The sequence below is a fragment of the Antrostomus carolinensis genome, unplaced genomic scaffold (assembly GCF_000700745.2).
Source record: "Antrostomus carolinensis isolate BGI_N321 unplaced genomic scaffold, ASM70074v2 scaffold20088, whole genome shotgun sequence".
Classification (NCBI taxonomy): Eukaryota; Metazoa; Chordata; class Aves; order Caprimulgiformes; family Caprimulgidae; genus Antrostomus; species Antrostomus carolinensis.
The window spans coordinates 1,799-27,170 of NW_010332560.1; the positions used below are offsets into that span (position 1 = coordinate 1,799).

The 25,372-nt window shown below is 37.4% G+C and overlaps 1 protein-coding gene across 1 annotated transcript; it reads right to left on the bottom strand.

Annotated features, from left to right (window-relative positions):
- Window positions 1–4,103: 4,103 nt before the first annotated feature.
- On the bottom strand, window positions 4,104–24,519 carry FOXN1 (forkhead box N1). Its single transcript, XM_029086381.1, has 8 exons — window positions 24,400–24,519; window positions 22,121–22,624; window positions 20,193–20,303; window positions 14,294–14,421; window positions 13,385–13,481; window positions 7,469–7,676; window positions 6,403–6,924; window positions 4,104–4,372 (listed from the first exon to the last, which is right to left on the bottom strand). Exons 1-8 carry the CDS (start codon window positions 24,517–24,519, stop codon window positions 4,104–4,106), a joined length of 1,959 nt encoding a protein of 652 aa, XP_028942214.1.
- Window positions 24,520–25,372: the final 853 nt, after the last annotated feature.

Here is a 25,372-nt window from a genome sequence, read left to right on the forward strand (position 1 = left end):
TAAATGAAACATACAACAACAACAACAACAAAAGGTTAAACTAATAAATCCTAAACTTTAGAATGCAAATTTTTCCTCATCATATGTTGGAGAGGGCAAGAGTGAACACTTTCTTCTGTTTGGTAATAAGATATTTTTATGATAATTACCCTTAAGATTTTTTTTTCCTAGACAGAAATAGTTGTTTGCATAATGTGTTTGGTTTAGGCTGGTTAAGCAAACATCATTAGCCTTGGACTGGGAAAACTTCATTCTTTTCCTCCTTTCTCCCTCTGTTTTCCGAGTACCACTTAAAATGGTCTTTAATGCAAATATATCTTAAATAGTTTTGCAATGTGTGCAAAATATTTTACGGTGCCTACAAAGTAAGGTGTCACCAGCTCTACGAGTCCTAAGAAAATGTTTACTGTGCTGTAAACTGTGTCAAAAAATATTTTAAAAGTAGAAGATAAAGATTGCAGAAGGTAAGGATTATTCCTCTATATAAACTTAATTAAAAGTAGTTAAATAAATATAGTTTTTTACTTTAAAAAAGAATTCTTCCAGAATTGTAATTTATAGTATGACTCTTTCCTCATGCACCCATATTTCAATGGGATTCTTTTGTGTGTACTGAAATCACTAATGCTGAAGTGAAGCAAGACAATAAAATTCTAGATGTATGAGCCTGAAGGGGAGGGGGGGGGAAGGAAAACCCAGACAATTTATATTAGTTAATAACTTGCAGTCTTCCTTTTTTAAACATGACTCTTTAATTATCATGTAAATCATGTAATGACTTTTAACTTCTGTGAAATGTCCAACCAGGTTAAATATGGAATGCATTGGAGAAAACACTTTAAGGTGCTTAGAATAAATAAATTTATATAGGGAGGACAACCTCTCTTGTGTGAATACAGTACGTCAAGAAAGTCAGGCACAACACAAGAAAAAACACATTGGAGTGTTCTTTGCCCTTTAGTTCTTTGTGTCTGATCATTCTTCAAAGAGTTATTACTGAAAAAAAAATATAGAATACAGTATGACACACAGATTCCTCTATTTATTCCCCCACCTTGTGATCATGTGCATGGTCATGGGCGTGGAATATATTGGTGCATCTGAGCAAATGCCCTAGACTGTTAAACACGGGTCACACGACACAGAGGAATTTACAGATCAGGACTGAATTGCTGTGCCCATAAAGTATAAGTTTTTAACACAGAAAAATAAGCTTCACTTTTCTTGATTTAAAATCTGACTTTAGGGTTTCTGTAGCAGATATTTGGCTCATCTTGGTAAAGTGTTGTCTAGAATCATACTGGCAATTTTAATGGATTTTTTTGTGTGCCATGGATTTGCCTTAATCACAAATATTTTATTACAACTTTGCTATGTTTTTAGAGGTGTACCTTCCTGATATCTTTCATCTGGTACGTTCTCGTGCATTGTCTTGACATTGGCTCCTTCTGCCAAATATAAAATATTAGGAAGATTGTTAGTACCTTGCAGGGGTTTGTAAGTTGGCCTTAACGTGGTTCACTGTGTGCTACTCACTATGTATCATGATGAGGATTTTAAAAAGGGCTGACAAGGATTAGATGCAAATGGAGATTGAAGGTGGCTGAGAACTGAGTACTGCGCTCCCTTGGGCCTCTGAAAATTTTGATCTTACCAACTCTTTGGTGTTTGCAGTGAAGGAATTCTAAACGGAGAGAGTCTTAACCTGAGGAGTCCTTAAGGGTATAGGTGTGTGCAGAAGTCCTGCTGATGTCAGAGGGGCTGCTCAATAAATGTATGTGAGGAGTTTGAGAGGGTCTGGACAGATGGTCCTACCCCAGTGGTGGGGATCTTCTGTTGAAGCCAGAGAGCGAGCACACAAACACACAGAGCTGTGGGAACCAATCTCTTGACAGAAGCCAGACCTATTGTAGACCTAATATTTGTAGGTATGTGATAGTTTCACTGGCCAGCCCTTGGCTAGTAGTCAGCACAGCCGTTCACCCAATTTAAATACTGATATTTACCAAATATTATTATTATTTTTTGCTTAAGAGTGATGTTGACCTATTTTAAGCAATAATAGTAGCTACGTGTTGCAGAGCCAGCAGGACAAAAACATATTGCCAGAGTGCAGGGCAGGGGGTCAGGTTGGTTTTGCTTTTTCTCAATGCATGGTTATATTAGGATATATATTTGTTTGTTTTTTCAAAAAGTTATCTAGGGTAACATTATTGCTCTTAAAGTTTGTACTTGGTAGGTATTTATTAGTAACTTGGTAACTCTTATATTGAACATAATGTTTAGCAGCTTTGTACGTATATACTTTAGGCTTATCATTTAATGTGCACATTTCTAGTGATGTGGCATACTTAATTTTTTCCTTATTTCTTTTGCTAAGTATTGGGATGGTCAAGAATGGATTCGCCTAACTCTAGTATGTTTGCATAACTCTTCCTGCTGGTTTGGGTTTTTTGTTTGTTTGTTTGTTTTTAATAGAACAGCTTGACTGTGTTTCTCCCTCGTCATTTTCCGTTTGCAGGAACGCAGAGGACAAGGGGCTCAAGTCAAGTGAGGATTTCTTGATAGCTGCGTGAGGGATTACAAAGTTCTATCACGTGTACTCTTCCTAAATCTTCTCTATCCCTCTGCCCTTAATCTGATTTTATTTAAAGTCTGGGCTAGTAGGTATGGTTGAGGGTATAGATTGGAACCTGGGCTTGGTTTCAGATCACCTGGCAGTGAGAAAGCTGCTATAATCAAACCTGCATACATTTATTTTAACAATCCTATCTCACTCTTCTACCTGATCTGAACTTTTCTTTGTAGTTCCTCGCTGCTTTTTTGCTGTGTGACTCAGTCCTATTCAAATATTAACCTTGGTTTCTTCTGAATTTCCATTCTATATGAATAGTGATGTCATTCAAGGCACTTTGTTTGTTTGTAGACTATTTTCCTTAGTGTTGTTAAAGGTTCCTGCTCCAAATTGCTCTGGTTTTAGATTGCTTCATTTGAAATAAAGCACTGTTCTGTCATGTCACAAGCAGCACCTTTATGGTAAATCAGAGAGAAAAGTGTGTTCCTGAGACAACGGCTACAGAAATGCCTTAGTGTAGTCCATGGTAGGAACCATACGCTGTCCTGATGCGAGGGTTAGTTCAGCATCATCATAAACCCTGTTGGGTGTATCAGATGTCAGCTGGATGTTAAAATAGAGACGGTCTCTGCATTTGGCTAACTGCAACAGTTATTGTTCTTTTTGTTTAATTAACATTTTTGACAATCTTGATTTAATGGTTCAATAATTCATTTTACTGTTCAGTTTCTGTGGATTAAAGTAGAGGAATGAATGTGAATAACTGCCAGCAAAATAACAATTCTACTAAATTTTGTTCTTTTTTATTAAAAAACAGTTTTAAACTTCTTTTTAAACACAATAAAACTTAGATTTTTTTTTTTCACTGAAGTATATTTGTTGCTTTGGTTTAGTCTGTCAGCAGCTAGTCCTCTGTCTTCTAATACTTGCAGAACTTTCAGTTTATGTTCTTGTTTCTCAAAGTGGGCTATATTTCTTTCAAGTGGACTATAAATGTTTTAATATGAAGATTTATTTTTCTTCTTTTTTTTTTAGTGGTCTGTGGCAGATGATGTTGACATCATTGGCTCCAGGAAATAAGTTAGATTATTGTTTGCCTTGACTTCTATGTTCATTTGCAAGCAGCTTTCATTTAAAAAAAAAAAAAAAAGGGAGAGAGAGAGAGAGAGGGGGAAAAAAAAAAAAAAAACCAGAGAGAAAATAAAGTCCATCATTTGTATTCCCCTTGTAGTCATTTGTTTCTGGAAGATGCAGAAGATGAGTGGCTTGATAAAATGGTGTTGACCAGTTCAGCCATTAACAATATTATCTTTAAATATATATATATATTTTTTTTTTTTGGTACCTGTCTGTAGAAAATGTTCATAGTGAAGCTACATATCCTGCAGGTGAGTTCTGGAAAAAGGTTCTTCTTATTCCAGTGGACACAGTTTCAGCTGACATCAATCACATGGGTAAGTGTGTGTGATGGTTAGGACTGTATTTAGACAAAATAATAATAATAATAATAATTAGGTTGGTGTGTGGTTCACATTAGTGCTATAGGTTTGGATCCAGGATTACTTAGGTAGGCAGGAGACACTGTATCCAACTCCATAAAGGCAGAGTAAAGAGTAGTGAGCTGTAGGTCAGGTAGGTTGCTGTGTGGAGTCCCGTTTTGGATGCTGACGGTGTTGTTGCTGCTGTTCTCCAGCTGGCAGTGAGAAGGGAAACACTGGGAAGACGTTGGGGATGATGAAATGAGAACAAGGGGATCCCCAGCCAGGCTGTCATCTTTCAGCTCCTCCCAAAGATTGCCTGTAATGAAACAACACGGATTGATTCAACTTCCTTTATATCTGCTATTTGAAACATTGCTTTGGGGATAAATTGGTAGTTACACGGTTGTGTATGCTGCGTGTGTAGGTTCTCTAAATCACTTGTGATTGAGAAAGGAGAGAGATTCTTTAGATAGTTATTATTTGTATGTTTCTGTAATAAATTTAAATTGGGGAGAAAGCAGTGTTAGTTTAAGAAAATGACTTCACTTGATAACTGTCAAGATTCTGCGACTACTGTATCCTTATGAAGCATAACTTTTATTTGAAAAAAGCACTGAGTTTGAAAAGGGAAATTGCCTCTGTTATTTTCTTAAGATTTTGAAGAGCTGATGGCATTTTATGGGACAAATCTGCAAACAGTATTACTGCACCACTGGCTGTCTCATATTCTTATGATGTACCATTCTCTGAACTGTGAACTCAATTACTGGACATATGATTGACCTGACAAATCAAAAGATTTGAAATGCTCCTTTTTTCCAACATGTATCAAAAAGTGTCTCATCTTTCTGTTGAATGTGCAAACCACAGTGGAAGCTTTAAATAAGTTACTGTCGTAGGGCTGTGTTTTTCATATTCATCACTGAAGATTTCTTGGGGGGGGCAGTGCCAGAGAGACTTTCTCCAGAGCTATAGCCACGATCTGCAGACTATCCAATGGGATAATACTTAGCCCTTTTGCTAGATGTTTGATTTTTATTTAATGCTTTTTTTGAATATACATGTGTGTATAATGATTTTGCTCCAAGTGTGCAGGCCTTGTCTTAAGTTCTAGGCCTTCTAATTGGAGATTTGACAATTTTATAAAGGTAGAAAGAGAGTAAAACACTTAGATAAGGTTCAATAATTTAAGGTAAAGAACAAGAACAGAGGGAATTTTTAATTGTACCACATTGGTGAAGTATACAGAATATTGACAGTACAAATGAGCGTGCTCCAGATTCACTGAGCTAAGTGGGAAGAGGCTCAGAGAAATGAGTGGAATGTGAGAACCAGCTGTCTGAAAGAGGAAGAAGTTGAGGATTCAAAAACTGTTCTTAATTTTAGTAAAGCAATGCGGACACGGCAGGATGCAGAGTGTTTGTGGCAGTGCAATGGCCAGGCCTTGCATCTGCTGAGTCATGGAGATTATTAAGTCTGTGTTTTTTTGCTTGGCCTTTCAGGTTGCTTTGTGTGTACCACTTCTTTGTTTGTGCAGGAAGGCAATTCTTGCCTGTTATTTGGGGCAGCAAGAGCTTTGTAATTTGGAACCCAGAGGTTTTATGTTATATGTATACATATATATATAAACACAGACACACAAACTTTTTTTTTCTCCTTATTTTTGCATGGAAAACTATGTTCTTAGCATTCAAAATCCATCCCATTCAAGATAATTCAATTATTTTATATCAAAAACTTTATGGTCAGCATTACATAGCTGAGTATTTAAGAACACACCTCAGAAAATACAACTGTTCAAAGCATAGATCATATGAATGCCTTGTGAAGGAGTAAACAGCATTCTTTTGAGCAGAGATGTACAAGGGATTTGAATAAATATTGACAAAGAAAAATGTTAACATGTCAATTCAATCACAATGATTTGTCTTTGTACTCATCACATTATGTGATTTGATATGCCCCAAATAATTGATCTTGAGTAGTTTTCAGTGGAAAATATGTCTGAATTTAAAAAAGTACATTTGAAATACTGTATTGCAGTAGATAATATCAGCAATTGTGGTCAAGAGTAAGCAGGGGCTTTTTTTCAACTCTGGATGTAAATCTGTAGCTTTCTTGGGCAACTTTCTATAGTGCAAAATAACACAACCTAGTAAGCTGGGCTTTGTAGCAGCAGCAGCAAGGACAAGTAGTTAAAGAAGGAGGACAAAAGTCCTGGCTTTATTCTGCTAGTGTTTGTTTACATTAATGCGGGATACCTTTGAAAATGGAAGGGGAAAAAAAAGGTTGGGATGTGATGCAATAAACCTGACTCTAGAAAATAGTGATACCTTAAATACCTACCTTGGAGATCAAAGTCAGTCAGGGATGGATTAAGAGCATCAATGTCGTTGCTGAGATCTCCTTCCTGCATGAGCGTGTCCTGCATGGTCCTGGCTGTCGAGTGCTCTGTCAGCATCTTCACACTGCAGATGGGGGGTGTCTGGGCCGGCAGTGGAGAGTCCTGGGTGATGCTGGGCTGAGTTCTGAGTTCACTTTGTGCCTCCCCAGAAGGAAATAGGGTCTGAGGGTCTGGTGACTGTTGCATTAATGTACTTGAGATTTGAGGAAAACCCTGTGGTGATGGATAACATGCAGTTTGTTGCCCCCCGAGTAAATTTGCTACTGGGTTCTTGACGTGTAGAGCTCCTGATGCGTGGATACCGTGTAGTGGCTGTGGGACACCCGAGGAAAGCGAGGGCTCGCCCAAGGGATGGGGTTGGACTGCCATCTGTCTGGAAAGGGATGCACTTGCAACACCACTGCAGGACATGATTGAAGATCTCAGCTTTTCACTTTTCTCGCCTATCAGTGTGTCAAGTTCTTCTACAAAACAAGAAAAAAAAAGTCCATGAGTTACTTATTCCTAACGGAGCCTTAATCTTCATAGCTTGCAGCTAGGATTTGAGTGTTCCTCAGGAAATGGAGGAGTGGAAGGGCAAACAAAAGAACTAGCCCATGTATGATGAGAACTCTAAAAGCCTGACATGTTTTTCTAAATTATTGCCAAGTGAGTTTGTAATAAATTGCGTTTTTATGTTTAAAGGTTGGATACTTATCAGTTAATTTCAAATTTTATTCTATAATACTTATTTCAGTGTTGTTTTTATCTTAAAGTTTAGTGACATGTCAAGAGAGAATGTTTTCTTGGTGAAGTTTCTTTGTGCCTATTTGGAAGTGCTCCTGCAAAACCAAGTCTTACTTAATTTTGCTTTTTAGGTTTTTTTTTTTTCTTGTTTTGTCAATCACTTTATAACCAGGAAAAATTCTTAAATGCTTTCCTAAATCACATATAAATCCTCTTACACAGCGTGGTGCCTATTGCAAAGCAAAGTTCTGGGGACCACTAATGCACTAACGTATTACTGACCTGGCTTTGCCATACTCTTCCTTACAGCAACTGGGTCTTTCCTCTTCCACTTCTGAAGCTCCTCCTGCATCTTATCAATTTTGGCTGGATTCAGAGCCCACAAACAGCCTTTCCGAGAAGAATTGCCTGACTTGTTTTCAACTTTCTCAAAGCATTTGTTCAAAGATAAGTTGTGGCGTACAGAATTCTTCCAGCCATCTGGAGCTGTCTGGAAAAACAAATTCAATCTAAGAATGGAACTTCAAGAAAAAAAAAAATAATATCCACAAATATTTCTGTTTTGACTGGTGAGATTATATGAAATGCTACTTAGATTATACTTTCTACAGTATGAAACTTGTATGTTAGAAAGAAGCCACAAAAATGTTACAGTCATGTTGTGCAGGAAGAGAGGAATCAGATAAAATAGCAACCGATCTTCTCAGCAGAAGGTTTGGATTGTCAGAGGGGCTGCTGGATTTTTAAGAATGAATTTGCAAATCCCAAGAATTAAGTGTGTGAAGAGTAGTATTCCAGAACTAGGAATTCTGACTTCTTAATCTGTTTTGGAACACCTAGAAAAATTTCAATCACTTAATTGAAGGACTACGTGCTACTTGGGTTCAAATGAAGTGTCCAGACAGACTTCAAAAGAATTTTAGCATGCTACTACTGTAGGTGTAACTTTGTATGCCAGCCAATTACATAACCAAATGGTTTAATCACAAGCCCTCCAGATGAGATACAGGTTTCTACATCTGATCACTGTGTCTTTTTGCTTTGCACTTATTTTTAACTCAGTAGCAGAACCTGGAAGGTTCTTTAAACTGAATAATACATATAAACGTTATTAAAATTACTCCTCTGTTTTTATTCAGGCTGTTTCTGATCAATGAGGGAAACAAAATTCCTTCCTTTCCCTGAGGACAGTTTTGCATTCAACTGCAAGAATGGAAAGAAAAGAAAACCTGGTGCAAACCCTCTGTTTATACAATTTAATTTTTACAAGTTTTTATTTTCCTGATTGCTTGTAAATGAACTTTGAAAATGAATACTGCTCTAAGGGATGGAGAGGGAAATAATAGCAAGCAAAACGGTCAGATTCTGCTGGGAAATGCCTGTTGGCTTGCTAGTCTGAAGAACTGATCTTGAAGAAATGGCACTGTATCCTTTAATTGCATCTATGTTTTTCTGGTGTTTGTTTATTTGATCTCACTCATTTCTGCTTACTTAGTCATGCAGCCAGAAGATACTGCCCATCACGTTAAGGCTTTGTAAAAATTAGTATGTGTGTTCATATCAGAAGATTCCTGACGGGTCACTTCCTTGCTTGTCTTTTGGGAGGTACAGTGGGGTGCTATTTGTTGCATATCTGAGTAGAACTGTCTTAGCTCATTGCCTCTGCACTAGAATTTTAAAAACAAAACAAAACAAAAAAAAAAAGGGAACAGGAAAAATGACTTGCTACATAATGGTGGGAATCAACCTGAGAAACCCAACTTCATTGTAATAGATGCAATTGCTAGTCCAGCTAGACTTCCCCTCTCATTGTAACACCAGTTAGAAAATTTAAATTATAGCTTTACCTGTGTCAATCAAATGATATTCTTTCTAAAAGGTCTGTGTTTGCAGAGATAAGAAATCTCAAGTGAGAGAGACTTCAGAGCTCATCAGATTACAAAGAATAATCTTCAGTACTAGTGTATGGATATGAGGCCTTTTTTCTTTTCTATTTTTTTTTTTTTAATCAATTTTGGATGCTTTTTATTTTTTTGTTTCCAAAAAATCCTCATCTGTGTGTCACAAGAATTAAAAGAAATTAAACAACTCTCTAAATGGTGGGTGAAGTTGCCGATGTGCCACTATTGATTCATATTCATGGATGCAAAATATTTGTCATCAGAATTGTTTGTCAGCCACTGAGAATTACTGAACAGAGAGCACAAGAAATAAATATGATTTTCCATAGTCTTTTTAAAGAGGTTAAAAATTAAAATTTCCCTTCTATGTGCATTAAGTTTCCTTTCCATTACTATGCTTTATTAATAGAGATACTTATTAAAACTTTATTAATAGGGATACTTATCTCATAAAAAGCCAGCTTTATTATAGTTTCTCTAACTGCTGCCTAGTGTAACAGATGTCCTCTGAGACCATCTTTTATAGATGGACTTGTGTCCATTTTTGCTTTCAGATGATATACCATGAATTTTTGAACATAGTTTGATGGAAATTCTACTTTTATCAGGAATATAAAATCTGTTCTTTCCTAGCTTGTAAAGGACTGTCTTGTGAGTTAAGGCATTAATAGCTTAACTGCAGAATTTGAGAGTCAAATTTAATTCTTGCTTTCTTCATTTAAAAAAAAAAATATAGTTGTGGGAGTTAAATACATGTTATTTACTAAAAAATAATTTTCCCTTGAGATGACAGTACAGTTTCTACCCTTCTGGCCCACCTGATGTCAGCATTTCACTGTTCTGGTAGTCAGTCCCATAGGTGAGACAACTTGTATTTCTATTTTAAAAACAAAACAAAAAAATCCAAAACAACCAACAACCCCTTTAAAATTTCCTGCTACAAGGTAATACTAAAGATGATGAATCAGTTTTTCTCTCTTGCACATCATATTCAAGTTGCTTTCTTGCAGTTCCAAAAGTAAATGAAGCTGCTCCTCCTAGGTAAGATGTGTACTTAGCTACTGAATGAGCTGACCTGAAAGAATATTCATGTTTCTTGCCCTGCACATGCGGCTGCGTACACCTCTGTCTGTATCTAGACAGGATAATTAGTGTTTCTGCTAAGCACCAGAGAGCTGGGAGTGGCATGTGTTTCTCAGAGGTTTTCAGAATGTGTGGGGGTGTAAAACTATGAGATAGTTTTAGAAACGTAAGAGCAAAAAGTACACAGATTTATTCTGGAGACAGCTGCCAAGAGTTGAACAGGTTCTTGCATTAAACTTGGTATTGCTGAGCCGTGAAAAATAGTCGTTTACCTCGATAGGCCCTGAAGGAACACTGTGACAGTGTGTTCGTGTCACCACTCTGTCACCTGATTTTAAGTTAATGTTTGATGGTCTGTTACTGAAGGGAGCCTTGGCTACTGAAGTTGCTCTCGTACAGGTGGAATCTCCTTCCTGTGGCTCGTTTTTGCCATTGCTGCATTCAGCGTAGTGTGGACTATGCTGTATGGAGTTGGGCACTGCAAGAGAATACTGGCTGCTCTAAGTTCCACCAGACCACAGACCTTTCTAACCTCTTGGACCACTGGCAATAACTCCAATTAACAAGATTAAAGCTTTCTGTTAGACTCGCTAATCACTACAAAGAAGAAAAAAAAGATGACAAGCAAAAAATATTATTGTACAGACCCATTGATCCTGACCGCCTCTTGAAGTTTAAAGAGTTCAGTGATCTTGCAAAACCCTTTCTCTTTAAATCTAGGTCTCAAGAGAAGGGAGAGGTACATCAAAGAGTAATTCAACTTTAGCTGCGTAGATGTTTTTTTTAGGACGTAGGTGTTGGATTGCTCTGTTTCAACTAGAAATGAGATCGTTGCATCATAGAAACTAAATTTGCTGTGGCAGCGAATACAAGTTAATTTGACTAGGCTTGTATCATCTAATGTCTCCCAGCAAGATTCTGTGTACACTTGTACTCTGTTTCTCTCCAACTTAAATTGCTTCCCCTCCCCCTGTTGTATCCTGCTATTTAGTGAGTTCTGGTAGAAACAACAAGGTGTTCTTTGCTGATTTTTTTTATTACTTTATCTTGTTGAAGACTCTCTAAGTATGGAGGATATTAGCATTGGCCATACATTGTTAATTCTGTGGGCTGCTGTAGAGACTGGAGGTAGACAGTGCTTAGTGCCCGTGAGCATAATATTTGCTTGCTTATTCTCCCCTGCTTATGTTAAGAATGTTTGGGATGAAACTATTTAATAATTTGACTATATTTGTAAGTAAAATGCAAAAATAAAGCCATTGCAAAATAGGGAATGTTCTAGAAGTAGCCCCTGCACCATTCTTTTCCTATAATGCATGTGACAGCAGTAACCTCATTCTCATCAATTCTTAAATAAATTAAGAAAAAGACAGGAGGATCTCCAATAAAACCCCAAAAAACCAAAACAAACCCCAAACTTCCACCAAAACCCACTCCCTGTGAAACAGGCAAGTTTTGAGGAGTGAGAAGGGAAAAGTTTAGATTGGGTATAAAACAGTTATTTAAAGCTGTAGTAGAAATACAGCTACTGTACAGATGAGCGTATGTATACACACATCCTATGTGCACACACACAGACATATGAACACACACCTTTACACACATTTACACACAAAATATCACAGTATACGTAATAGTTACACACAATATATAACCGAAGAAAGGATTTATATCTTCCTCATGTTTCTGCTGTGTCAGAACTTTCAGGACTGGGAAGATGACACCTGGCAGAACCACAGTCCTGCGTCTGAGGAATTCTGTGCGTGTTGGCAGCAGCAGCATTTGGTTTGCAAGCTGCTGATTAATTTTATTAATTGATTATGTTGTAAGACAAAGGAGAATTAATTTCAGTTTTGTCTGATGAATAATCATACACATGCCTGTAAAAGTTATTTTTAATATTCCCACTTCTCTGCTTGAGATTTAAGCTATTTTTCTGGAAAATAGAAACCAGGTAAGAGTGCATTGCTCTAAGGTAGATCATGGGATTTGTGCGTTATGTTAAGAAGCATAGTTCTGCACAATATCAGTTTCAAGGTGTTGTGGCCCGGGACCTTTTTCACAATCCTCAAACTATTTTCCTTTGGACTATTAATATTTTTTGCAAGTAGTGGTATATACATGGAAAATAGAGTTAATATTCTGTAAGGACAAAGTCTTGAAACTTATTCTTGTTTTGAAAATGAAAAAAATTTACAGCTGTGATGTTCTTTCCTTTCTACCCTTCTTCCTTTCTCTGTTTAGATTACTGTCGTTACTTAATTTCATGTGTGTTCAACCTAAAAATCAGTTGTGTCCCTGTGACTTAACAAAGTTGGAGTGCTTCAGGTTTGTTTCAGTGGATTATGACCAGTCAGGTTGTCATGGGATGCTTCCTGAATTATGGTAGTAGGTTTCTTTGTTTATTCTCCCTTCTCTTGTGTATGATAAATAGGAGTAGCTAGTGATTCCTTTTGGAGGGAATCCTTAATTCTGAGAGTACAGAACTGTAGTGGATCCCAACAGTTCTTCTTTTCTTAATACAGTCCTGGTCTGGACTTCTAGTGAATAATCTGTTTTTGAAGAGTCAGCAATAATAAAGCTCTGTGTTGAGCAGCAGTTGATGATTCTATTATAGCTCTTTTTAAAATCTTAACTGTAATCCTTCTGATCTTGGATCATGCGTTGACTAATCTCTTTCCACTTGCATTCCAAGTGCAAGAAACCATTCTCATATAGCATGGATTTAAATTTCCATAGTATCTGCTGCAAACCATATACCCTCACCTTCGCCAACGTTACTGTGTAATTATGAGCTTAGTACCATTTATCACATGTTACACTTTTCTTTGTACAGTGTGTGCAAGTGATGGAGTTGCCTAAGTTGGTATCTCAGCTCCAGAACAGAGCAAGACAGCCTTGAACCTCTGCTTCCACAGGAGTCTGGAGGAGCTATTGATGGCAGAGGAAGCCACAAGACCAGTTGTGCCTGTATTTGAGATCTGAGAGGAAAGAATGGATGTGTTTTTATAAATATTTATCCTTTTAATGAGTTTTTAGTGAGGAATGGCCACTTGTTATCTACTTGTGATCATGAAGGTATGTAGAATATATTGGATTTGATATTAATCGACTAAGAAGTTGTCCCTTTCATGGACTGAATCCCCTCCCTTATTCCCTCTGCTGCCAGGTAAGCTTAGAGGGAGATTTTCCCACCACTCCCTCTGGAACTCACCTTAAAGTAAGGAAAGTGTTCCGTCATGAAATTGTAAATCTCACTGACTGGCAAACTCCCTGTCTTGCTGTTTTTGAGTGCCATGAAGATCAGGATGCTTTAGGGAGAGAAAGAAAAGTATTTTAACCTGTGCTGCTTGCCTCCCCAGAAGCAGAAGACAAGACTGGTTTTCACAGTGTGTGTAATTACTCTGGCTTTCACTGTCATAGCATGAATACCGAGGATGCTTAAAGTTTCCACTCAGTTGTTATTAGCAATCTCCTTACACTGTGTAACCTCTAGAGGCAATTGTCCAAGCACATACAAAAAGTCCAGCCAGGGTTTAAAATAAAGCAATAGAAAGTGGCATCAAGACCACAGCCTTTAAATCCTGCTCGTGAGTATTTATTTAAGGTTGTGTTTGAGAGCTTAAAATGATAAAGGTCACAAAGAGAATGTCAAACTGACAGTAACAGAAGGGATCATTAAAATGTAATTGTCTGATCTGCTCTGTCAGACTGCCATACAGGGGCTAGACCTGTGTGGTGACTGGCGTATCTGGTGTTTTCTAGGCTTTTCCTTGCCCTAGTAATTGGAGAAAAAAATTAGTTTGAATACAAGTCCCAGAAAAGGCAACTAAGAGTGATTAGTCGTGTTGTGATGAAATTTGCAGCACCTAAGATTTTGTATTGGACAAATGTCTAGCTTTTGCAGGAATGATCAGGACTGTTCACATGCTTTACAACATTTCATCTCCCTCTGCCTTGGCCCCAGAGTCTGGAACGTGTTGTGATTCATACAAAGAGGACAGAGCACGCTGGGAACAAGACAAAGAAGAGTAAGCGTGTTATGGTGAATTATGCTGGAAATAGGCCATGGGTAAACAGTGTGTTTCCTGTAACATTAGGACTTGAAAAAATATTTTATTACCTGTAGGAGTAGATGGGTTTGGGAAATAGAGGCTGCTGGGATTCTTGACTGCTTTGAGGAGCAATTCTTTGGTAAGGGTAGTGTGAAGAAGTAATATAAGTCACAGGATAGCTGCCTCCTGAGGGATACTGATGATACAATAAAAGAGATGTTACTTAGATTAGCAACAAGCTCTCAAAATAGTTATTTCTTAATAACAGCATTAAACTATTTAGTCTCTGTCTACATTTAATAGCTGTTATGCCAAGTCCGACCTAAAGTCTGACTGTATTTCTGTATTGGAAAACATTAGTGTTACTAGTTGAGGCTTAAGAAGCAGAAGCAGCGTGTATGATGAGGAACTCACTTGTATGTTGGCTGTTAATAGATCCTTTTATTATTGCCTCCTGCATTCTTGTGAAAAATGGGAGTAATTGTACCCTATTAATCATCTCCAGATAATTCATAATTTTATAGACCTAAAGCATATCTCCCATCAGCCATCTCTTTTCCAGTTGAAGTATTTTAGCCTGCTCAGCCTCCCTCTGAACATTTCACTATGCAGACAAATAAATTAAGGGTATAATTTTATTTATATAGATAAAGAAAACCAGAATAAAGTACTTGAAACAATGTGTACCACGGAAAAAGAAGCCTATTGAGTAAAACCACTAAAAATATAGGAAGAAACAGGAAAGTTTTGACTGAGCCTTGTTTGGTTTTGTCTGATGATTTTTTTGTTGTTTTTAGGTGGAGAGGGATTTATAGATTAGATATAGATATTATCTCTATATATGATTCTAGAATAATACATTCATTAAAGTGTATGTCATTCCATGGATCAGGAGTGTGGCATATGAGACATTTCTCGTAGGTGGTTTTCATATTGCCTGACCTGTGCTGAAGTTGTGAGGCTGCTCAGTGTGGGTTCCCTCACAGTCAATGACCAGAAGCAGGCCGCTCCGAGAGGCCAGGAGTTTAAGTGCTGTTAACTTCCACCTCAAGCAGCTTCTTTTTTTTCAATTTTCTATATCAGAAACCCAAAACCACCAGCCAGGACACCTAAAATGAGGTAGCATTTATGCTGCCCTCACCCCACCCCTAGGTACCAGTGGCAGAATGCTACCTGAGACTGAAATGCTGAGCTATCTCTTCAGGAGATCTCTAAGCCTGTCCAGCTCTCAAGACATACTAAATAAATGACTGGCCTGTCATGCAATCACCATGGTGGAATATGCCAATGCAAAAAAATCAGTGAAAGAAGGGATATAACTCATATAGGTCCCCTCAATTGCATCAGAGTTTCTGCAGGTTTGCTCTCAATTTTTTAACACAGCAGTTGGTCACATATTTTTCTTTTGCAAATTACAGTTCAAACCTGCTGGCAAGCAGCTTTGAAGAACAAAGCAACACTACTCTGCTAAGGTAAGATACCATCAGTTGGCTCTCCATGAGGCAAAGGCTCCCACTGAACTCCAAACTCAGTGTGAGAGGAATTTCTGCCTCTTACAGATGAATCTTTCCAGATGCCAGGGCATGGCCAAAATTAGGAGTCATGTCATATGCTATTAAAAAAATCTACCTGCATGCCTTCCCTAGTACTCAAAGGTTGCTGAGCCCTGTTCTAGTGTTTTACTGCTTACCTCTAAAAGTCCTGTGTCATGAGGTTTTTATGGTGGTTCTGAAAGTTTATTATGTAGCTTTTGAGACTTGTTGGGAAAATTTCCTTGGTAATTAGTTTAGATGTCTCCTTAGTTTCTTACTGTCATTCCTATTTTTGGACCAATGGCTTCTGTTGCTCTTGGTCTCTGACCCCTTAAAATGCCTGTGAGAGGTTATCATATGCTTGCAAAATGTTCATAGTTTATTTATTTATTCTGGATTCTGAATAATTTCTTTCAGTTTCTCAGTAATTTTATTGTTATTTCTTGAGTTTTTGCTTGTCTGCTTTTATCTTTCTAACAGTGAGCTGCCTGAAATGGAATGTGGAAAAACACACTGAAGTAAGCAGGGTGAAAGAGATGAGATGTACATAATTAATCATGTCCTGCCTTGTTAAACTAAATACTGGGCAAAACTGCAGTCTCCAGAACAGCGGGGATCTAACTTCTGTGTGCAGTTCTGCGCTGCCTGCTTTGTTGTGTTATGTGCATATTTTTCACCAGAGTAGAAAACTAGGCAATTCATACAATAATTTAGATTTTATTGGTTTCAGTAGCTGTTTGAAAGGAAAGGATACTAAAATGGGACTGACTGTGATGTCATCACCAAAGGCAACTACCGGACATTTTAAGGATTATTTCTGTTTTATTGGTTTCATTACTCCTTTTTGAGGCAACAGAGGCTGGGGCATGGTCTGGTATGACAGGCTTGAGCTGGTTTTACAGTCGCACAACTGGCATGAAAGGTGTCCGTGTTTTATGGTGGGTGGGTAGGTGACTTCAGTACGTGTCTGCTATTTCTTTCAAGTCAATAAGAAGTAATTTTTCTTATGAGTCATCTTTTGTGTTGTGTCCAGCAAAGGGGAAGGTGAGGCCATTTTATCATTTGGGCAAAATTAACGAAGGAGTTGATGTCTCTTATCCCTCTAATGAAAAGTGAGGCGTAGTTTGAACATCCTTCACTTCAGGCTAGAGGGCCCGTTCTCTTAAGTGTAGCTTCCTAGCAATTTAAATTGCTCTGCTCCATTCAAATTTGAAATGTAAAGTGTTGATACTGGAGCTGCCTCATGCAAAAGATGTTATTCCACTTCTTCTCAGTCTTGTATCACACGTTCTTTCATTTCCTAGTATCTGATTATGGCACACGGACAGCAATTCTACCTGTTATGACTTTGGCTGCTTATACCTATTGTTTTTTTTCTCCTCTGAGTAGCAGAGCACGTTTGCCATACTTCTAATAAAGTAACATTAAGAAGCACAAATATTGAAAAGTCCAAGAGAAACCTGCTGCGCGTAAGAGATCTGTCACAGTGCCAGCAGGCAGGTGGATGGAAGACTTTCCTCTTAGTGCTTGTTGTGTCTTGCCTGGCAGCTCCCAGAAGGTGTATTTCAGCTTTAATTTTGTAGGTTTTTTGAATGTGGTTAATGCCAATGTATAGTAATAGTACTGATATCAAATCAGCAGTGACAGGGGGAGGGTGCCTGCTTCAGAATGAATTAAGAAATGTAAAAATACTCAAATGAATGAACAAGCTAACTGCCGTTTGTCCTAAAGCAACACACAAACCTGACATTTATACTGTGTGTGAGATGTATTGTGCTGTGGCACATCCACAATGTCTGTTCTGCATTCCCAGTGGGGGACTAGTTTATATTTGCAGCAGAACTTTTGTGGCAAGTTAATCCTTCATCTGGGACCCTTTTCTTCTAAAATAAAATAAATTAATATGTAAGTTAGGATGGTAATGTAATATCACCTTTCTTTTTATTCTAACTTTATTATTACCTTTTATGACTTCTATTGAGTTTTAGGCTAACAAGAAAGAAACAAGTAAATGAATTATGATAGTGTTGATAGGAATTTTAGTTAGTTACATTTTTGCTACATTATAAGGAAAAAAAAAAAGGTTCAGTAAATTCTGGCTAGTGGAATGCCAGAGTGATTGTGTAAAAGCAAAAGCCAGGAGTGAGATTTTTCTCTAGCTGTATTTCCTGATTCAATGTAGAACTGCTTCTTTCTATGCCTTCTCACATCTATTTAGCATCTGTACACTTCCCAGGCTTTACAAGGTTACCCACTGAGGACAGTGGATACAAAAACTACTTGATATTGAAACTCTGAACTTCAGCAGTACCTGGACACCCTGAGCAATTTGGTCTGTCCTTGTGTAACACTTAGTTGGAGAAGAACCTCTGCGCCCCTGAGATCCTAAGCTGATTTAAATACAAAGTCCAGTCAGTGGACAGGGGCTGGCCACAGCTGAGGGAGCAGGAAGAGAAAGATGACAGTAATAGGAACCTGATTTTAGAAGTTTACTGTATGCAGATCTTGGTACTTGAGGGTGCTTATTGAGTTGCTTTGCCACACCACCCTGTTGATCATCTTAACTGCCCCAGACACTAGAAGTTCAGAAAGGCCACAGAAGTCCCAGAAGCTCTCCAGGTGGTTGATACAGTTAGTCCTTATTTTATTCCTCTCTATCTGAGGGGTTATAGACTGTAATAACGAGACATTGTCCTTTAAGTTGCAGTAGACAGGTGGGGGATTTATAAGTATAAAAACCAAACGCTTAAAAACATGGAAAACCACTACTGAGGTATGGAATAATTTCATTCATCCTTAGTAATGGTTTACAAAACTCTAACAGGTTAAATTCCAAAAAAGTCATGTGTGACAGGTGATTTAATTTTATCAATGATCATAAAATTCCTACATATGTCCATTCCTGTTCTTTATGGTCACTCAGCATCTGTTTTCAGAAGTTTTCTTGTAAAGAAAATCATGCCAAAAATAACCTTCCTTTTTCCTTATTAGGGACTAAATCCTGATGATGGATGGTATGATTACTATTTCAATGACTCAGACTAATAACACCATATGAATTAACAATCCCAATGAACTATCATACAATAACCTGTTTTTTGTTTCCTTTGCTGTGTTAGTCACGTTTTTTATACTTCTTGAGCAAGTTAAATGAGATGGTACAGTTGATTCCACAATATCAGTCGTCAGTCGCTGAGATCAAAGGAATTGTAACTCAAGTGTGAGATTTTATGTTCAAATATTTTATATATATTAATTTCCTGTAAGTTTAATTTAATTCCATTCTAATGGTTGGGAGTTTTGGTAGCTGTGCCATTTTTTAATATATGGATTTCTGCCTATATATCTGAAAAATCCTTATTGCCTTAATTTCACCTTAAATAAGTTTTGGGGTTTTTTATTTGTTTGTTTTAAATAGGGTGTTTCAAGTGTATTTCTATCTCCTCAAATGTCTTTCTTACTGCAGATAACTGAGCACAAAAGATGAAAATTTCAATACATTGAACAGCACCACCATTTATATCTAAAGGAAATGATTTCAAGGCATTTCAGAGTCATGAAAATTGCTGTCTGTGATACAAACCCTGCCAAGTTCTCAAAGCTCAGTAGACCACACTCGCTAACCACTATAAATATGTAATTGGATCACACAGAAGATTAAGGTATGTCTGTGTGATTTTACAAAGATGCTGTGTGTCTACTGCTTTGAAAATATCAACTGCCATGTATTCAAATGATGTCTAAACACAGTCAAGAAGAACAAGATGCCAGTTACTCCTGTGCATTTTTAGTATTAATAATATAGTTACATTACAGAAGAACAACCTTAATATTGTGCTTTCTCATGCATTGTCAGCATTATTGTCAATTATGCTTCAGCTGAATAATCTTTCACTGGGGATGATGTAACAGTCAAAAGATTGCAAAAGAGATGTGTGTGCCATCAAGCACAAGGAAAGCCAGCATTATCTCACTGTTAAAATTTCACTTTAAAAGTGTTTTTCTCTGTTTGATCTGTATTTTAAGTATATAAGTTTCACATCTATTTGATTTTTTTATTCTGAAGTTAAAGCGCAGTTAATTCCCTGGTATCATGAAACACTGACAGTTATGTTAATAATTTATCTGGTTTCAAAGCAAATTTTCTTGAGCACAGTGGTGAAAATATAAACAAGCAGTAACAGGATTCCGTTTTTACAAGTCTGGCTTATTTCTTTTTTCTGGCTGACCATTTTAAAATGCATTTATAGAATCATAGAATGGTTAGTTGTGGTTCCTTTAAGATCTTATTGTCATAAACAAAAGGTGTGTACACAAACGTGGCCCCACAAACACAAATTTAGCAGGTATTGTTTCAGCTGGTTTTTGGATTGTTACCGTAACTCCTGTACAGTGCTAGAAATACAGGGGATTTTGGTCTACATATTGTACTGACCTGATGGAAAGGATGTGAGGGGCAATACATCTGCTGCACTTGAGGCTGATAGCAATACAAACCAGGCTGTCCTTCCAGTGGGGATGTCCTAAGCTTGATGTCTGAATCCTGCTAGAAAATATTTAAGGAAGAAGTTATTAAAGAAAACACAGCAATTTAAAATAGAATAATTCTGTTAGTTTACTGTTCTGATTTGTCTTTTGTTGTAGTTACTACTATTTCAGACTTGATTCTGTCACAGTAAGTGTTACAGAGTTTGTTTTATATACTAATGGGACAAGAAGAAACATTGTTTACAGCATTTATATAATTATTACTTTAAAAAAAGGAAATCCCAGTCCAAGCTCCATGCAAAAAGCAATTCAGAAAATGTCAGTTTCTGTTTATCATTTTTCCATACGTACACAAACTGCACACTCCAGCTTTCATTTCTGGGTGTGCACGTGTGTCTCTGTCTCTCTCTCTTTTTCATACTCCTTGATTTTATCTCGCAGACTGTCAGTACCTCAAGCTGACGCTTGAGTTTTGTCTTTAGAGGGTGAGATGGCAGAGAAGAATCAAACTAGGCTGACTATTGAATTTGATCAAGACAGGGGATATATAGTAAGAATTTGATTCATTTCTGCAATTATGGAAATAAACATAGAGAAGTTGACCAAGTCCTAATTTCTCACAGATCTGCACATCTACCTGTCCTGGATTCCCCACAGGACTTGATTCTGTTAGGGACTGAGGCTCCTGGATGTTAAATGTTGATGTCTTTTAGTCAGAAAGCTGAGTGCACCATGTGGTGTGTGTGGTAACACTGGCTGCTTTAGAAGAGTGATTCAAACTGTGTGCTAAGCAGAGAGATACACAGGGCTCCAGCTGGGAATAAACAGTGCGGGGAATGGTGACTGACTTCAGGTTCCTTCCCCCACTTAACATCCATGGCCAGGAATTCTCTTCTGAGAGCTGATGTCATAGATTTCCAGGAACTAGTAGCACTTACCCTTCTGTTATAAAGCAAGGCCATAATGACCATCTTTTATGGTATAGATTAGGAAATAAGAGATTTAGATCAATTTTCTCCTTAATTTGAATGGCTTCAATCCCCAAATATTTGAAAATATTTTTCCCTGAAAACATTGTACCCTGACAACATCCCTCCATTCCCTGGTAAAATGTCTTAAACCAATTAAGATTATAATTTTTTTAACCCTTCTTTCTTTTGGTAACCCTTGAATTCTTTGCCTCATGGCAATTTAAAGCCAGAGATTAGGGCCCTCTCCTGGCAGATGTAGACATTGTTTTTATCTGCACTAGGTTGTGATACACTCCATGCTTTGGATCACAGCAGAGATACCTTGTGCAGATACTGGAGATACACCTGGTTTTTCAGGAATCTCTGTGCTGCCCTGACTAGGCAGCCACCTCTATCCAGTACGTGAATTAGCCCAGACACTTTTAGACTGCACATACCATAAGCAGTTCTTATATATAATTTTAAGTAGTACTGATGTCTTAGAGCTTCTCTTCTGTTTGCATTCAGAAAAATGCAGGTCAGCTGAGATGTTGTAACAAATCTGACACATGTGTCCTCATGCTTGAAAAATACTGTTTTGTGAACTTTTGTCCCTTGAAAATACTAGCTGATAACAACTACTGAAATAAAACCTGTTGTCAGGAAGAATTTGTATATTTAGGATTAATATATTTTTATCTAGTGGAAAATAATTTGTCCTTGTGCACCTTTCTGGGGACTGTTTTAAAAAAAAAGGCCATAAAATAGAGAACTCTGACAAATATATAGGGATGTCTATCCTGAGCTCTAGCCTGCATCTTGACAAGACACTGAGTCTGTGTAGTCACATTGAGAGAAGAAAGTAATTACAAAAGTATATTTTTGCCATTGAAAACGGGGGGTGGGGGGAAGAAAAAATACTGACCATGACTTGTGAACTGTGATCTTGACCCGTGGTGCTGTACTGGAGGCTGTTACACCATGGTTGTTCCGTGGAGATGTTCGGAATGTGTGTAGGAAATGACTCTGACTCATCAGGACCTGTGGATCCTGGTAGACCCTCAAACCCATCAATGCTTCTGGCATTTTTGAAGGGTGAACCTTCTGGTGGGAGGGCTTGATGTGTGTCCTGGAAGACATCTTCACTGATCTGCCTCTTGTAAGGGTGAAAGGGGTTTCTGCTGCTCTTGAGAAACCTGTCGTAGTTTCCTACAGTACTTTCCTCATAACTGTACCGTCTGAATTTTTCAGTACTGAAAGACGCTTTAAATTTGTTCTTGCCACAGTGAATTCCTTGGCTTGCAGGGTATCTCCCATGAATTTGATCCTGGGCTGGAGAAGCAGGGCTGGGGCTGTGAGAAGATTCTGAACTCTTTCTTTCAGTCCTGCTGTCTGACTCGTAGGGTTGGCAATTATAACTGGGATTATCCTGCAATGAATTATTGGCATTTATTTAGAATTAATATGAGCAAATATTTTATCATTCTAACTATTTACAAATAGGTACATTAAAAATATATTATTGATGACAAATATAAAATTAGTAGTCCTAGTGACCTTCACGTAGAGAAGCCCTAAAAGATCTAAAGGGTTTTCTGGTTACTTGGTATCCAAAACTCTTCAAAAGTAAATTAATAAAAGCATGGAGAAAACTGAAGTAATCTTAATTTGTGCAACTATCTTGGAAAAACAAGACGTCTTAGGTAACTATTGACTAGTTGGTCTGACAATTTCAAGGAAAAGATGATGTATGATCAAGTGATGAAAGATTAAATGACAGAAATATGATAAGTCCAAGTCTTGTCATATGCAAGTTTAGTCAAATAAGCTTGATCTCATTCCCTGATGGTGTTACAAGCTGCCAGATATGTTGCTAGTTACATCACTTCCTTTCATTAACATAGCCACACTCATTCTGTGAGACAGGTAGGCTCTAGGCAAGCACTTTAACCTTCTTCCTGTCTCATCTCCTCCCTTCCCTTTTGCACTTTAGCAAAAAGAAAATAACAGCTGCTGAAGTGCTCTTTAATCTAGGAGAGAAAGGCTTAACAAGGACTAGTGTCTGGATCCTGAAGCTGAACACATTCAGCTTAGAAATTAGGCATGTTTTCCCTGACATCAAGGATGAGTAACAACTTGGATGGCTTTTGAGAAGACATACTTAAGTCAAGAGCAAGTTATTGTGTTCAGTGAAGGGGAAAATGTAATGAATACAGAAAGTGAGGCCAGATTCTCAAGTGGTCCCTTTCTTCCTTCCCTGTCCAAATCCAGGTTGGTTTTACAGTATTTAAGGAGAACAGGTAAAGGAATATCTGCTTTCATGGAACAACCAGATTTTGAGAAGTCCCAAAGACTGGCATAAAAGCCAGTGCTTTCTGCAGAGTGGAACATGGTGTGGCTTTTTCATTCATCTGCACGTGGGTCTGTGTTAATCAACATTAAGCTATTAATGATTTGTTCTGTCATGGATTCCTGCAGAAAGCAAATCTGACTTCATGACACTTTCGGCTTCTCACATGAACACAAACTTGCTCAGTTTGTAACTTCTTGATTCTTCCTTCCTCACTCTCCTCTGTAGTCCTAATACATGTGTTTAGGATATCTTTTGTTAAACAAGAATTTAAAAAAACCCTCTATAGTTATATAAAGCTGTATGAAAGGCAGTGCTTTATTACAAATTTTTTTTGTAATAAAAGTATGCCATTGGTTATTTTGCTGCTGTTTGATAAAAAATGCTATTCTGAGTTGTACTTTTGTTATGAAAGTTAAACATGGTGAATATACAGGCAACAGGAGAGAGATCATTTTATTCCAAAAAAGTTCCAAAGAATTCTGAAGTGCCGAAGGTATCTTCTACTGGCAGAGAGTAGGCAAAAAGGTTCTGATGTCTTTGTCTGCTTATTTATTTATTTATTTCAGAAACAGGATGGTAATTACTTTAAAGGTAACATTTTTCCTGGATTAGTAGCTGGATGGATTGCCTGGTTTGTTTTTAAAGTAATAGGATTTTTAAGCAATTGAATAGGAAATTTACTATGAAGCTTAAAATAAGCTTAGAAGAATAACTAAGGTTTCTACTCTTCAAAAATCAACCTTTCAGTCTTTGCTTTGCTACCAGTTAAGTAGGCTCTCAGCAATTGCTGAATATTCTATCTGAGCTTGTGCCTCTGAAGAAAGAGAACAGAACTGGCCCATCTTACTCACAATTTGCTGAACTGGGGATACTGAATTCCCCTGTGTCTTCATGAGGTCTTGTTGGTCCCTTTCCAGAGTGTCCAAAGAAGAAAATTTAATATTAGATTGATCTTGGAGTAGTGAAACCATTACCAAATCCACGTCAGATAGAAATCCTGTTATGACAAAATCAAATTACAATAAATATTATCTAAAACTTAAGCTGTAAAAGAAACCATCTTGTTATGTGCAGAGGACTAGACAGTGTTAGATACGCAGCTGGGCAATAACCCATCCTGTAGAATTCCTAATGTAGTTGAATTATTTTTTAGCTCTCCAAGAAACGCTCTGTAGGTGCAATTACAATTAAGATGTGGTAGAGTTACATGGATTTACCACTACATTTTTATAAAAATAAGCCATTATTTTGTTTTCTGTAGGTTTATAACTTAATGAAAATATATTGCTTTGGGGTTTTTCAAATTTAGCAAGACTACTTTATTGAGAGATTGTTACATAAATGCACCCCCATTGCTTTCAATGGAGCTACACAAAATAAAAGGCGCTTTTGCTATCGTTACTTAGACTGATGGTTGCTACAGACTTCTATTTTTGCTTTTCCTTTTTTATTAGTACCAATCCCTTCAGCCTTTTCATTCTATTTTGCATGATTAAATTTATCTGAGATATGTAAATAACTTCATCATTCCATACCTATTTTTCTTAGCTATATCTCCTCTCAAGTTCCAATCTTTGATCTTTGGATACGAGACATATCTGATGGTGTTCTTCGGATTAAGAGGAATGAATTTAATCTGCTAGTATTTTGTTTTCTACTGTGTTTTTTTTCTTCCCAGTCCTTGTTCACTGTAACCCTACAGTAAAACTACAGAAGAACTTGCATCCTCTTATGTGGTGCACATAACACTGCACCAAGTGTGTACCTATGTAAAGATGCCTCGTGTTCCTCGTTTAGATTTCAGGTTTACAAATTGGGGAAAGA

What these genes read in the sequence shown, in the direction of transcription:
- FOXN1 (XM_029086381.1), bottom strand. Translation starts at nt 24,519, where the DNA reads ATGGTTTCACTACTCCAAGATCAATCTAATATTAAATTTTCTTCTTTG. An exon ending in TATCCCCAGTTCAGCAAATT is followed by an intron (nt 22,625 to 24,399) that starts GTGAGTAAGATG and finishes AATTCATTGCAG; the next exon opens with GATAATCCCAGTTATAATTG. An exon ending in AAACCCATCTACTCCTACAG is followed by an intron (nt 13,482 to 14,293) that starts GTAATAAAATAT and finishes CTCTCCCTAAAG; the next exon opens with CATCCTGATCTTCATGGCAC.